The following is a 14,474-nucleotide window of genomic DNA, read 5'->3' on the forward strand; positions in this document are numbered from 1 at the left end:
CCTATGTAAATACAAGCTGCACTTTTAATTTTTGCTTATATTTTTCCTGTACCCCAAATGTTTCACCCAAGTTAAATGGTACCGAGGCTCAGTGCAGCATGAGTCCTTTCTGTTGACTGCAAGACTTCTGAACTAAGCCAAAAAGATGAATACTTTTAAAGAATAGACAGGAAAATAAAAATGCATTAACATATTTTTCTGTAAAAAAGAAACATTTTATATAACTTAGCATACAATAGAGGTTAGTTCTTCCAGTACTTAAACAGGAGAACCTAGTCTTGCATGTTCATCGTGTTCTTCAGAAAGCAGTCTTATTCTCTCTTTCAGTTTCTCTATTTCTTCCTCTTGTTGTCTCACCTTCTGTTGTAGGTTAGAAATAACCTGAAAATGAGAGTCAGTTTACTTCATTTATAGACAGGCAAGGATAAAGCCTTACTAACCTCTTTTGAATTGTGTTTGCAATCCACTACAGACACATTCTGCAGCAGCACAGCTCTTCTGTGTATTTCATACTACAACTTAATCCACAAACAAAAAGATGGGGCAAGGAAAGGGAAAAAAAAAAAAAAAAAAAAATCAATAAAAAGATTCTGCAGAGCTGATGAAAAGCTTCAAAAGCTTTTCTGACACATAAAAATGCCTCAAGCTGTATGTAAATCAACTGTCCAGTCTCCATAAAATTACCTATACTTAATGACTATTTATCTCATTTCACCAGAAACATGACTACAGTGTAATCAGGAAAAAAAAAAGCATCTCAAATCACACAATCCTCTTAAAAACAAAACAAAGACCCCGTAATACAGGCAGGGAAACTGCATTTTTGGTTTATATTTCTTTGTCTTGTAAAGGTTGAGGTTAGTGACATAACTTACATGTTCTGTGGTATGAAATAGTTCACTTTCACGAAGCTGAGCAGCAGCTGGTCTTTCTGTAGATCTCTGACTGGTGAGGAGTTTAACATACTTGGCTTGAACTGGCCATTTTTTGTAGAAAGCATGAGGAATTTGGCCATTCCTTAAATGTGTAAGAACTTCGGTCCTTTCCATTTCTGTTCCAAACGGTTGGAAGAGTTCTAGCAGGATAACACCCATGCTGTACATGTCTGACTAGTAATGGGATGAAGAAAAAGTTCTGGGATAACTGGTATTTTTTATTACTTACTAGATTTCTTTTTCTCATAAAAAATCCACAATATGAAAAAGTTTCATGACAAGTTTCATGATGATGTGAAAAGTATCAAGACCCTACTAAAGGAACACTAATTCAAATCTATATAGACTCTTCAGAATTGCCTTAGAAACACAATTTTTGCATTAGTAGCAGACTAGAAGGCAAAGCTGAAATCCATGTTTCAACAAAACCATTAAGAGTAGGAGCAATATTTTATGTATTTACCAAATATTATGTATTTACCTACTGAAAGACTTGTTTTATTCTTATTATCTATCATCATGTGTTAACAGGAAAAAAAACCCACTCCTTACCTTGAAATCATAGTGAGATCCCTGCAGTTGTTCTGGTGAAGCATAGAGGCAAGTCCCCACACCTGAAGTATGCGTCAGTCCTTTAAAAAGGCAATTTAGACTTGCTTAGTTAGTGTCACATTGTTACCGTTTCACTTAAGAATTAAATATTTAATGGTTGTAATATCATAGAAACCCCACTAAGCTCTTTTTCTCTTACCATTTATTCTTTCTGTCTTAAACCACTGGTCTGCATCATCCCAAAGAAGATCTTTGCAGGCTAATCCAAAGTCTCCTATTTTCACATGATGGTCTGATCCATGTAGGAAGATATTTCTGGGCTACAAAACAAGACAGTACAAAATCTATCTATGTAACAAAATGTGAAATTTCAGCTGTTTCAAAGTCTATAAATTCCAGTGTTTCGCAGGTATAAGAATTATTATTTAACACTTTCATTAGTGAGAGACAAAAAAATAGTCATAGCTGATACCAAATTATGTGTTAGCAACACCATTTGAGCAGATAGACCACATATGAAGGGTCTAGAAAAAAGGAAGAAAAGCATTAACAGAAACCCCAAAGATTTAGTGGAAAGATATAGTACTTTTTTCAGCAGAAAATGGGAAATTTGCGTAAGAGTAATGTTAACAGGAATAGGCAAAAGCAGACAGCAAATTTGACTATAGATGTCACAGGAAGGAGGACTAAATATCATCTCTGGGCTAGACACAACGTGAAACAAAATATACTTCTCTATATGGTAAGCAGAGCTGTAACATGCTACTTAGTTTTGGAAAGTTGCTATGAAAAAAAAAGTGATGGGAGACTTGAGACCACTAACCGGAAAAACTGAAATAGCTTTATCCATATATTTTGGCTTTAGGACGGCTAACGAGGAGAAATGCTAGCATTATGTATCTAGAAAAAAAGACATACTTGCCAGATAAAAGAAAACATAATATGAAATTACTGGTTTTACTCAATCTATATCACAAAGTTTCTTGAGCTTAGGTATGTTTGGATGAGAAGTGAAAGCATTCTTGCTTAGTACAGGTTTCTTCCTTACTAAATAGAAATTAGCACTAGCAAGAAAAGCAAAGGCAACTTAAGCCTTTTTTTTTTCCCCATTCTTAAACTTTTGGTGGTTTTATAGTACTTTTAAAATGTTGCACTGAATAATGCAGTTACTTCAAAGCTACACCAGAACCAGACAATCTGCAACACCTCAAAGAATGACATTGTTCAAGTGCGAGATTCCAAATCCTCTATTTCTGATTACGGATTATCACTCCAAAAATTACAATTCCCTTGTCTATGAGCAACATAATCAAAGGAGCCAGTCTGCCTGCCACTGTGTTGTCCTGTGGGCAGAGGAAATAAAATTAACACCATGAAGAGCTATAAGAAGTAATAATAGAAGATGACAGTGGCACTGCTAAAGCTTTGCTAGCTGATGATCCTGTCAGTGACACAGCAAGTGCCTGGAAGGACCCGTACACCTCACTGACCTCCTGATCAAGATTATAATTTGTGATTAAAAATACCTTTAGATTAGGAAATGTTACGTTTTTTAAAAAATGAACAAAAGAGGGAAGGTACCCACATACACTGGTATAGAGGAGACAATGTATTTTTTCATTGTGTAACACAACTAAATTCTTAAGAGCCCAGGTCATCTCAAATTTAGCTATGAAGTTGCTTTAATTCTCTCATAATGTAAGTTATCTTTGTTTTCTTCAACCTCTAGTAATAATTCATTGAACTTACTTTAATGTCTCGATGCATCACTCCCATGCTGTGGATATAGCACACTCCTTCCAGTAGCTCTTCAAAAATTTTCATTGTCCAACGGGCATCCACAAGATGGTATGGACCTTAAAACAATTCAAAATCTAAATTATTTCAACTAATTTTACTGAGTTTTTTAAGCTTATGGTGGTACATCTTGTTGAATTCTGTTTATTTATGATGTGGATGAAATTTTTAATAGAATGAGAATAGTTTAAAAATGGCACTTCCCACGCTTCTCTTAAGATAGTATTTTTGAAACAGCAAAAAGTCACTAACCTCAAAACTCCAAAAAGGAGAGTTCAAGGGACATGAACATATGTCTGCCTGAAATCATTCCTCCAAGCCTCATCAGATAGTTATTTGATTATGAATTTAACAAATCCTTTAATTCTAAGTAAGTGCTGAATTAGAATGAAAAATACAGTTCCAGATAATTTACACAACGACAGGTTTTCTGAATTGATTTGCACCCTTCCTTTTTGGATCCTAATGCTGCTGTTGTGCTACACTCTGAAATTCCCAAATCTCCTCTGGCTGTAGCTGTCCTAAACAAACTTACCATCTAATTGTCTTTACCATTTCCCATATTATTATTATGTTAAACTACATTGTCTTCTTATTCTAATGATGCAGACCTAACATGTCTTTGCTACTTTGAACACCCACCATTTACTCCTACTTGGGTTTCGGGTTTTTAATATCTATCCTATGACAGCATTCACCTTTCCTCCCATCGCCTGTGAAAATGTGTGAAAACGGCACTTTGCAAGGTCAATCACCCTGGGAATTCTGTCATTCCTTGACCAGGAACATCATCGTTTAGCTTATGAAAGCAAAACCGCTACGATTACAAGAGAGATTAGTGGAAGTCAGCTGATGGGTAGCTGGTAAACCTGACTCCATGACTGAAGAGAACAACAGATTTATCTTAACAGTGATTAAAACTAAGATTAAACATTAGTCATACAGTCTTAAAATCTATTAAGCACATGCTTCTTTTATGCAGCCACTCCAGAGAAAGGAACACATCTGTAATGCTTTAAGAGCATTACACTTGTTCTTCCAAATATTACCAATTATTGAAGATGGCTTGTTAACAGGGCATGAGAACTCCTCTGGCCACTCAAGCAATGTTAGATCCTTTAGACTGATGATAAATTAGCCTGCATAGGAGTTTTGATTCTTAGGAACAAGCTTAACTATGCCTCCGGCATACATTAATTCTTTTTTTAAGAACTGTCTAAAACTCATGAACTTAAATCTCTTTTGCCAACATCTATCAGTCAAAGACTCAATACTAGCTGTTATTTGATTAACTGAATAAAGGATCCCATGAAGAAGATCCGTATTATAAGCTCCTGAAGTAAAACATAAAATCAGGCAATTATGAAAAAAGAAGTATTTGCTTTAAAATAAATAAGTAAATTTTTAAGATGGTGATGAATCTTACTGGAAGTTTCCTCTGTTTTCTCGTTGCATCTTTTATTACGGTCAACAATCCAATCCCACAAGGATATTTCACATAGTTGCATTTGTATATGAAGCATCAAATGATATTCCACCTAACAGAAAAATAATAGTCTATGATTTTGCCACTGTAATATGAACAGTATTTCCTTAGTTATTTTCTTTAAAGCTAATATATATATATTTTAAACTAAATAGTTAGATATCAAAATGACATTGCATATAGTATTACTAATCTACTGCATTCAAGAAGCAGATGCAACAACGCTGTCTAGTTTTGGATTTATTTTTGCCTTTTCCTCAAATGTTAACAATTGTTATATGATAAGAGCTACCACAACAGCCAGCTACACACCTTGATATTCAAAACTTTAAGAGCTTCTAGACATACTGAACAGAGGTTCATTCTGGCTTAGCAAAAGTGCAAATTAATATAAAATAGCTAAAAATGCAACCTCTTGATATTGAATTTTATGATTTATTAACATGAATATGTAACTTCATACTCAGTTTCTGATAATGTACTATTTCATTTGATAACCTAGACAACTCAAGCAAACACCTTTAAAATCCTGGATTTCTTGCAAGAGGAGACTCCAACTGATGGCAAAAGCTTGAAGCATTCCGGAACTGGCTGTGTCATACGAAACATTTCAGCGGTATGAATGCCAAGGAAGTTTCATTAATAGAAGCATGGGCAGAGTGGTGATTCCCTGCCCAAATCTGCTTCTCTCTTTTTCATGGGTAATCCTACCATGTATGGGCACCATATCACATACCTAGAGACTTCCTTCAGTAATATCTGAATTAGCCATCATTACGGAATGCTGACGATTTTCAAGTTTGATTTTTTTTTTTTTTTAATGCAGCAGCAGTACTTTTTATTCATGTAGGTACTTTGAAAGGACGCAAGATAACTAACACATAGAAGCTTTCTTGTATGCTGAGTTTTGCCAGCTCCTCTGGTCATCTTCCTTGTAAATGTGTAACCCACTTAAGTAAAAATCGCCTGTATTTTTGGCTCTAATCACAGTAATTTAATTTTTAAAAATGTTTCATTATGAATAATTCCTCTGTCTACCAAACACCGCTTTACAAACATCATTAAATTAGACAGCGGTTAAGTATATTTAAAGAGTATTCACCTCAAACTCTCCACAGAGAGCTACATCATTCTTGGAGCATTCCTCAGTGCAGGACTTAGTTCCAGTGCTAGCAGCTTGATCAAGACTAGAATGAAGTACTTGTGCTGAATGATTTTTCTCATCAGTTGATTGACTGCTAACACTACTTAGAGAGTCTTCTTGTAATACTATGGATAATTCACATTTATTTGGTTTCATACACTCTTTACTATTGCTGTTGGTAAAATCGTTCCTTATATCCATATTCTGCACTAATTCACTATCCAGATTTCCAAGACTGGTACTGTCACAGGACTTCTTTTCTTGTGAAGTAAGGTCAGCAAAGATAATCGAACTACTGCTTTCCACACTCTGAATGTGACAGCGATCACTGAAAATAACAAAGGGAGAGGAATCAAAACATGTACACAGTTTTATACCATTTATTTGTCATACACCATTCTGACAACTTTTTTTTTTTCCCCAATCGCAAATGGCATTCCAGAGCAAGAGTTCAGCTGCTTCCTGATATAAAACTTTAGGACTAAATAATTGGCAGTGTGGGCTCCAGCCTTTTTAGTACCTTCCCTGGGCAGGGAACCCTGACAGCTGACCCAGACAGATCGCAGAGATGTACAGTCCCAGGTCATGGCGTGCCCTGGACAGAAGTGTGATGCGTCTCCATTCCTTTCAACTTAGGAAAACTTAGGAAATTACACTATTATTTCTCCATGTCCTTATTGAAAGGGCTAATCAACACGTCTGAGAAACAGAAGGCCCCATCACCCTAATGAGACTCCACAGTACTAATTAGTGTTGCTGATTGGCACAAAACTTTTGAACAGAACTTGAAACCCAGGACTACATTCAGGCACTCAGAAACTGAGAGATCCAAAGAAGGTAGAAGTATCCAGTAATATCCTTCAGTTTAACGCAACCAGAAGATAAACAATGACATGGAAAATTAAGACTTTTTTTTGTTATAATTTGGAAGCAAAATGCACTTGTGCAATGTATTCTGAATTCTGCACTCTTTAAACGTTACTTTAAAAAAAAAGCCTTATGTTAAAGCCAAAGAAGTGTTATAATGGAGATTTACAATACTTACTTGCCACTCTCCTGCTCCAAAGATAATGGCTGCAACTCCATTATTGTTTTACCTATTGGATGAAAAGATAAATATATTTTTTTCACAAAACAAAGCATGCATATATTTGCTATAGCTTAAATGTTAATTTACAGTATCTTACTGAACTTCATTACCTGGAGATACCTTTTTCTCTATTTCTGCTGCTGCAAAAGGTGTTTCTTAGTCTACTAAGAAGAAACCCTAACAAGTTTTTCATTTTTCTTTATTGAAAAGAAAATACATGTTGTTCAAGGTCACTGGAAGGGTTGTACTGGGCTCTCTTACATATTTGCCTAGATTTCACGTTTAAGAAGTTAGCCTGTTCAAAATTAGAGCTTCTAATGTATATGATCATACACAGTTAAAGAAGCAACTCCATAACGCACCATCCTTTGCATCACCCTGCTGCTGTTTTGGAGACACCCAATATTTTAGAAATAATTTTCATTAAAATAATATATTTATGTGAAAAAGCAGTTTGTTTTAGCACACAGAAGCAAATATGAAACATCAATCTTGTAAGCCAAGGAAAACCATTAACTACCACAGTACTTACCTATAGATCTAGTTATGTACTTACATTATCACCGTTAAGTCCTCGTGAAGTACTCCTAGCGCTAAAAATTTGCATCCTTCAAGATTCTCAGTATCATTGGTTTAAAAGCCTTGTCTGTTTTACTATACTATGAACTTCCTATGTGTTTTCTTTTGTGCTTATAGCTGAGTGGACATCAAGTCACTGACTTGGAAAGCAATAAAATCATATAGAGCATAAGCCAACCTCCCACTAAAAAAGGCTCAAAAGATTTGCCTGCTAAAGGCATTTCAGAAAAGGACAAGAAAGGGACCAATGGATTAGGGTTACAAAGGGACCAAAGGACAAAGTGCGGGAAGAGTTGAGAACAGAGAAACTGAAGAGAACAAAAAAGGGGGCAAGCACGGTCTAAAATGATATAAAAGTAGACAAATTCTAAACAGTTACAGACAGTAGCTGATACCCAAAAAACCAGATTGCTCTGTCGCTTCAGAACTATGAAACGCAATTCATCGAATCTAAAAACTCTCTTGTGGAAAGCAAAATAAGAGGGACCTTTTTTTGGCCATTGAAGTGTTTATTTCCAGGTTCTTTCATTTTTTTGAAAATCTCTTCCACATAAGAAGCATAGTGGGAAATTTATCCTAATTTTGCTACAAACTCTGACATTTCAAAACACAGTAGCAAATTTGTGGTGGTTTTTTTTCTCCTATTCATCACTTCTCCCCCAATATCTAGCTCACCCCCACTATTCATTCTTCTCCTTGTCAACTCACTACTTTTTATGTTGAAAGGTTTTCATTCACATAACTTCAAAATCCTCCTCACATATTACAAGTGAAGCTAATACTTCCACAGCTCCAAATTCTTCATTAAGTAACAGATAAGTTATTAGGCAAGAGATTGAAGTGCAGAGAGAGACACACAGACCCGGTGGTCACCCATAGTTTGCCTTTTTTTTTTTTTTCGGTTGTTTTAACGAGGGGAAAAAATAGTTATTTTATCAGAGAAGTAATACTCTGCTTTAAATAACAGGACAGAGGTTATAAGCAGGATGCAAGCAAGAATTACGCAGTCTGCTGTCCTTTCCTTTTGGACGCACTGTTTGAACATATTCCATCCAAGCAGTGTGATAGCCTACAATGTTACGATGCTGTAGCCCAGCCAGCACTTTAACTTCTCGTAGCACCTAAAAAGACCAAGAAGAAACTGTATGACTGTCTTTAATTCTGAGTGCTTAGTTAACTCAGAAGATAACAAAAAAATAACAGTTTCTGAGAGAGAAAGAACAGATAAAATTATTACAGTAATAGAGGAAATTTGGAAGCTTTAAAACAAAGAATGATTTTTATAGTTGCAGAGATGATCCAATTCAAGTTAATAATATGCTGCTTTTAATGGACTTAAATACCACTCATTTAATTTTTTTCTACTAGGTACTGATAGGCTCAAATGTTTAGAAACTCAGAATGCACTAAAAATGTTATGAATGTCTTTGTTGTTTTGGGAAACATTAACTGTGTTACTAAATTAAATCAGAACCAGCTACAGCAGACAGGGAGTTAAAACAGATGAAACATAGGAAAAATAATACCTTCATGCAATCTCTTCTTGTAGCTTTCTTAATGTTAATTTTTTTAATGGCATAGAACTGACCATCTAGCTTGTTTCTGACCTGAAAACAATTGCAATAGGACAAAATCAGATGTTAATGTGTTTAGATTAATGAATTATTAAATCCTTTAGAACCAACTATTTTCTAAAAATTAATTTCTGCACCCCATTCAGATAATCTCTCACCCATATCAGAGGATGAAACTAGGATTAGGCTCCAGCTGTCCAAGATAAGGATACTCTGCTTTTGCCTTCTTTCAGGACTGCAAACATCTAATCCACTCTAGGTGAAACACATGGCTTTACAGCTATCTATCAATAAAAAAATGCCGATAGGTCCTGATAACTGCTTGAACAGGTTCTCAATAGATCTGTGAGATCACAACTGTCATTTACATATGCAAATACCACACAGGGAACCTTAGGCTGGCCGTACGCTACAAGTACTTAATATAATTCAGCATGGGGTTGGACAGTTTACACTCATATTAAGGCTGCTTTTTTTCAAGCAGTCACAATTGGGCTGTGCAGACTAATCGGCTCCTGTGGAAGTTTTAAGTCAATATATCACAATACTTCACACAAGAAATAAGGAGTTTTCATGCACCTTACCTTCAAAGGGTCAAAATACACAAAGTAAAATATCTGATAAATCCTGCTTACAACAAACAAAAAACAGAACTAAGCATCTTTTGAAATGAAACGCCAGCATCCTTCATGTGTGCAGATTTGTACCTGTTCTATTGGAAAATGAGTATTTTTATTTTTCTATTACAAAAATAAACAGTCAAAACAGCGACTCTAAATTTCAAAGGAAAACAAGGTATGAACTGATCAGTTATAAATGGAAGGTAAAGAATACCTTGTATACTTTACCATATCCTCCTTTTCCTAGCCTTGCAATCTCATCAAATTCATTCACATATCGTGAAGTCTGTGCTTCAAAGAGAACTTCTTTTTTCCTAATCAAAAAAGGTTAAGCTGCATTAAACAGAGCTACAATTTACAAGTAAGGTATTATATGGGCTACGGGTGTACACAATTTTGAAATACTATTTACATTATGAAAAGAAGAAGAAAATACTTTGACATTACTATAGTCAATACTGAAAACCAGCAGACTGCAACAGCATGCATGGGTCCTACAAACCCACCCTGTGTTAGCAGAAGTATTAAGAGGATTTCTTTAATCTTATGTCTGATAAATCTTGTTTTCCTGACGGGTTCAACTAATCATAAGAGTTGTACTGAAGAGGGAATTTTCACCAGATCCATTTGAGAGTTTGGAGAAATTTTCACTTGTTTTTTTCCTTCTATGTTTCAGAGCCAAAATATGAAGTGCAGTATTAATTAAATTCACAGTGGAGACCAGAACTTTAGGGAGGGAGTTAAGTTTAATATTTCTAAATGCGTTGAATACATACCCAGTTGCATCAGAATCTCCATTATCAAGTTCCTATGAAACAACAAAACGCAACATAAAAACATGCCATACAGAACAACAGGTCTACCATGACACCAGCATGAACAGCTTAATCAAAATAGAAACTACAACTATGTTCTTAGAGAAAATTAGGTTACTGATAGTCATTCGCATTCTGCAGAAAGCTTCACCAAACTAAAGTATTATTATCCCACCAGTAATCTGCTATCGTGTCTCTGCTGGAGAGATTACTGCCCTTTTAGAGTTCTGCTGGCAAACAGGATAAAATGAGGGCTCTAAAATATGCTTAAGACAAAATTAACTAGCTTAGTTCAAGCAGTGAGATAAGCACACTGGTCTGATTCAGCCTGAAGCACACTATGCAGTACACAAATTATGCCCTCCACTAATATAAATACAATGGCGTTAATGTAATCAACTGGAACAGTTGAAAGTTGAAAATGGATGTCTGGCCATTGTCGAAAAAATCTGTAGCAATACTTAAAATACCTTGCCTGTGTTTATAAAAATTTTTTTTAAATTATTTAATAAGGAACAAAATATTGCTGGCTTCAAAAGCTTTGGTTTGCACCCACAGAACCAGAACATGCCACCTCAAACAGTCCCATTTTGTATAATTATTAAAAAGATCCAATCCAATACTAAAAGAACCCCCAAACAAAAGCTTCCTTGGATACAATGATGTGTTAATTCCTTAATGCAGAGGTTGCCAAAGAAATTTAACAAAGCTTACTCCATTAAGTACTTGTCGATTAGCTGCTTTCATTAGTTCAGTGATGGCTCTATTATGCTGCAGTCTTACAGTACTAAATTCGTCACAGAAGGCAAAAGGGGAGAGCAACCCCGTTCTTGTGAACGCCTGACGAAGTACTGTACAAATGGACAGAGAAAGGTCACGTTAAATAAAGCCTGTCAGTAAGACCAAGTAAACAATTGTTGTTTTTTAAATGAGAAACTTTATTTTAAAGGTAGCATGTCTGAAAAACGGAATAGTTACTCCTACCCTCATGCCATTTCCCATACTCTTAGCAATAAAAACAAATTAAGTCCAAACTAGAGCTGCTCTTTGGGAATCCCTTTGCATAATACAGTTTTTTGCCATGTCCTTCACCTCCTACCTTATCTCAGCAGATGAATTATATGAACATCCACCCATTCACTTATTTGTTACTCTTGGACTAATTTTGATGAGAGAAAAGAGAAATTCAAAGCATAGTCATAACTACGAGGACATGTTTATAATAAAAATGGCTAAAGTCAAGATTTTCCAATTCACATACTCACACATTTGTGCACATACTCATTGTAAATGAAGTCACTCCCACCCCCACAAAGCAACACATCTTTCTCTGTTGCAGTAAAACAACGCTGTGGCACACAAAAAACTAACAAATACTGGAGATGAGCGCAACTGTGAAGATGCTACAAAAATGTACTTAGAAGGTTTAGGAGTTCCAAGGTCTTAAACCAAACTTGCTTATAAGAGGGTTTTTGAGACATACCAGTATTTCAAAATTAGCGTATTACTTTATCGTTTAAAGTAGATAAAATGTATCGGAAGTAAACCTGTAAGAAATTAGGAATTTTGCTACACAAGCACTATGGACACAGTTACACACACACCAGAAAAGTGGGACAAGTGTCAACATGAGTATATTAGCCAAAGCCACAAAACAGATACAATCCTGCAATGTGTACTTTCTGTATTCATCAGGTTTATTCCACCTGGGAAACTGGTTTAAACTACACCAATGGAAGAACGTCATTCCTCCTGGGAAGCCAAGCAGCTACATACTTTGGAAGATGCCCAGGTTGGTATTTTGTTCGTCTCCCAAAAAGAAGAAATTTGGTCAGGTTTTTTTGCCTGATATTTTCAGTTTTGATAGAGATAATAGTAACATCCACGGCTACGTAGCTCCATCAGACTTCAAGAATGAAAAAAATGACAGTTGTCTGCACTCTTATTACTACTTGCTATAAATGGCTTAAATTTTAAGTACAAGCAATATATTAGATTTTATTTTTTACAACCTCATATAGTAAGGAGAAAAACCTTGGAGATTGTTTCTTAAACACATTAAGTATGTGCTTAAGTGAACAAAATACCTAAGATAAGTCACATACCAAAAAGAAAGATTTCAAAAGAAAGACTTCACACCTAAAAATGTGATTTCCCCGAATTATATCAAAAGACTTTAAGGGAAAATAAAGGACTTATAAAGGTATTTACTCTGATTTTCACAGACCATAATTTTGAAAGATCTAGTGAAAACTATGCTATAGCTATTTCTTGACGAATGTTTTTACTAAATCCCTCTTTTGTATTTGTTCTTAGATAAAATTTAACAGTCAAATTGCCCTGCTACCCTTCTCATGAAGTAACTCACATGACTGAAACATAACTGCCTGATCTTCGAATTTACAACAATGTTACTGTTTTCAAAAATAACACAGGTCCTCTTTCCCAATTAAGTTGATTCAGGGTATTTATCCTCTTCCCAGAATTACGCATGTCCCAATGGGATGAGACCTACAGCTTTGTACTGATACTACGCTGTAATTCTGCACAGAAGAATCAGGCATACATTGCAGTAAGGCAGTTTGAGAGACAAGAAAGAAATACTCTTACTAACTTCGGAACAGACACCTCGAATGAACGGGGTTGTGTGTGTACATGTGGCAGAGATGCTCCAGCAGCGACACAAGCAGCAGCTGGTTTTGGATGGTCGAAGTGAAATTCACAAACTTTTGCGACCCGTTTGCAACTCGCAGCTCCGCGGGCACATCCGATTCTGGAAAAGGACAGTCAGACAAATGAATTCGCGTCTCAGTATACGCCCGTTTGTCAAAACCCCACACCAAAAACCAGTGAAACACACGTGAACCCACACAGCTTCAACACAACCCTGGCTCACAAAAAGCCACCACACGAGCTGCCACTGAGCAGGAAGCTTGAGACACTAATTAGGAACCTCATTAGAACTAATTTTTGTAAGCGTATACAAAAATGAGCTACCCGGAGAGGACGAGGCTCTCCCCAAGGGAGGGGGAGCTCCTCCAGCGGCCGCGGGGCACGGCGCCCGCTGCCAAGGGCCTGCCCGCTCTTGCATCACCCCCCGCCGCTGCCTCTTCCTCGAGGCGACGGGGAAGGGAAGGAAGGAGGAAGGCGGCGGCTCTACCCTCCTTCCCACCCCGCCAAACGGGAGCAGCCGGGGCCCCGCCGTCACTCCCCTACACCTCCCGCGGAGGACAGGGCTGCCCCCGGGCCCCGCTTACCGTCGAAGCGCGGCTCCGGGCTCTCCTCAGGAAACTCGATGGCGGGCGGCGGGACGCGGGGGGCCGCGGCCCTCGGCGGGAACACGCCCCGCCACATGCCGGGCGCTGGGGTCCCGGCCTCCGGGCCAGCGTTTGTGGCCGCTCTTCGAGCGCAGAGCAATAGAACATGAACTGGAGGAATAAATCGGAGAGGCGGCCCGGCAGGCAGAGACGGGCGGGAAGGCTATGGCCGAGGCTCGTACGCCAGCCTGGCGGTTGGGAGCTGAGGCGGCCCCTCCCGCAGCGGCGCCGGCCGAGAGCCCTGACCTCCGCGCGGGGCCGCGGCTCCTCGCATCGCCCGCCAAGCGCCCGGCGGGGCCCCAGGCCCGCGCCGCCCCCTCAGCTCCGCGGGAGCCCGCTCGCCGCAGCCTCTTCGGCCCCTCGCCCTGACCGGGGGTCGCGGAGCCCCCTCTAGCGGCTCCCGGCAGCGGCACAGGGGCGGTGCTGGTCCCCGTGTGACCCGGAGGAGCTCGCTTCTCCCCCCCGCCGCCGCCGCCGCCTCCTTTCCTCCCCCCGCCCGCTTGCCCGGCCGGCGCCGGGCCCCGGATGCAAGAGGCCGGCGGAGGGACGTCATTGTTCCCCGACG

General features: G+C 38.2%; 1 protein-coding gene across 2 annotated transcripts; it reads right to left on the reverse strand.

The window, feature by feature from the left end:
* Positions 1–193: 193 nt before the first annotated feature.
* Positions 194–14,411, reverse strand: EIF2AK1 (eukaryotic translation initiation factor 2 alpha kinase 1). Of its 2 annotated transcripts, none has more exons than XM_065644516.1 (15): positions 13,850–14,411; positions 13,207–13,365; positions 11,307–11,443; positions 10,554–10,585; positions 9,992–10,091; positions 9,110–9,190; positions 8,604–8,704; positions 6,960–7,010; positions 5,873–6,242; positions 4,711–4,822; positions 3,237–3,343; positions 1,687–1,807; positions 1,488–1,567; positions 876–1,109; positions 194–381 (listed from the first exon to the last, which is right to left on the reverse strand). In XM_065644516.1, the coding sequence occupies exons 1-15, from the start codon at positions 13,944–13,946 to the stop codon at positions 259–261; spliced, it is 1,905 nt and encodes a 634-aa protein (XP_065500588.1). In that variant the 5' UTR covers positions 13,947–14,411; the 3' UTR covers positions 194–258. The 2 variants fall into 2 exon arrangements, with proteins under 2 accessions (XP_065500588.1, XP_065500587.1); XM_065644515.1 differs by having other exon boundaries at positions 6,960–7,011; positions 8,587–8,704.
* Between the last annotated feature and the right edge of the window lie 63 nt (positions 14,412–14,474).

This window comes from Caloenas nicobarica, chromosome 14 (genome assembly GCF_036013445.1).
Source record: "Caloenas nicobarica isolate bCalNic1 chromosome 14, bCalNic1.hap1, whole genome shotgun sequence".
Lineage (NCBI taxonomy): Eukaryota > Metazoa > Chordata > Aves > Columbiformes > Columbidae > Caloenas > Caloenas nicobarica.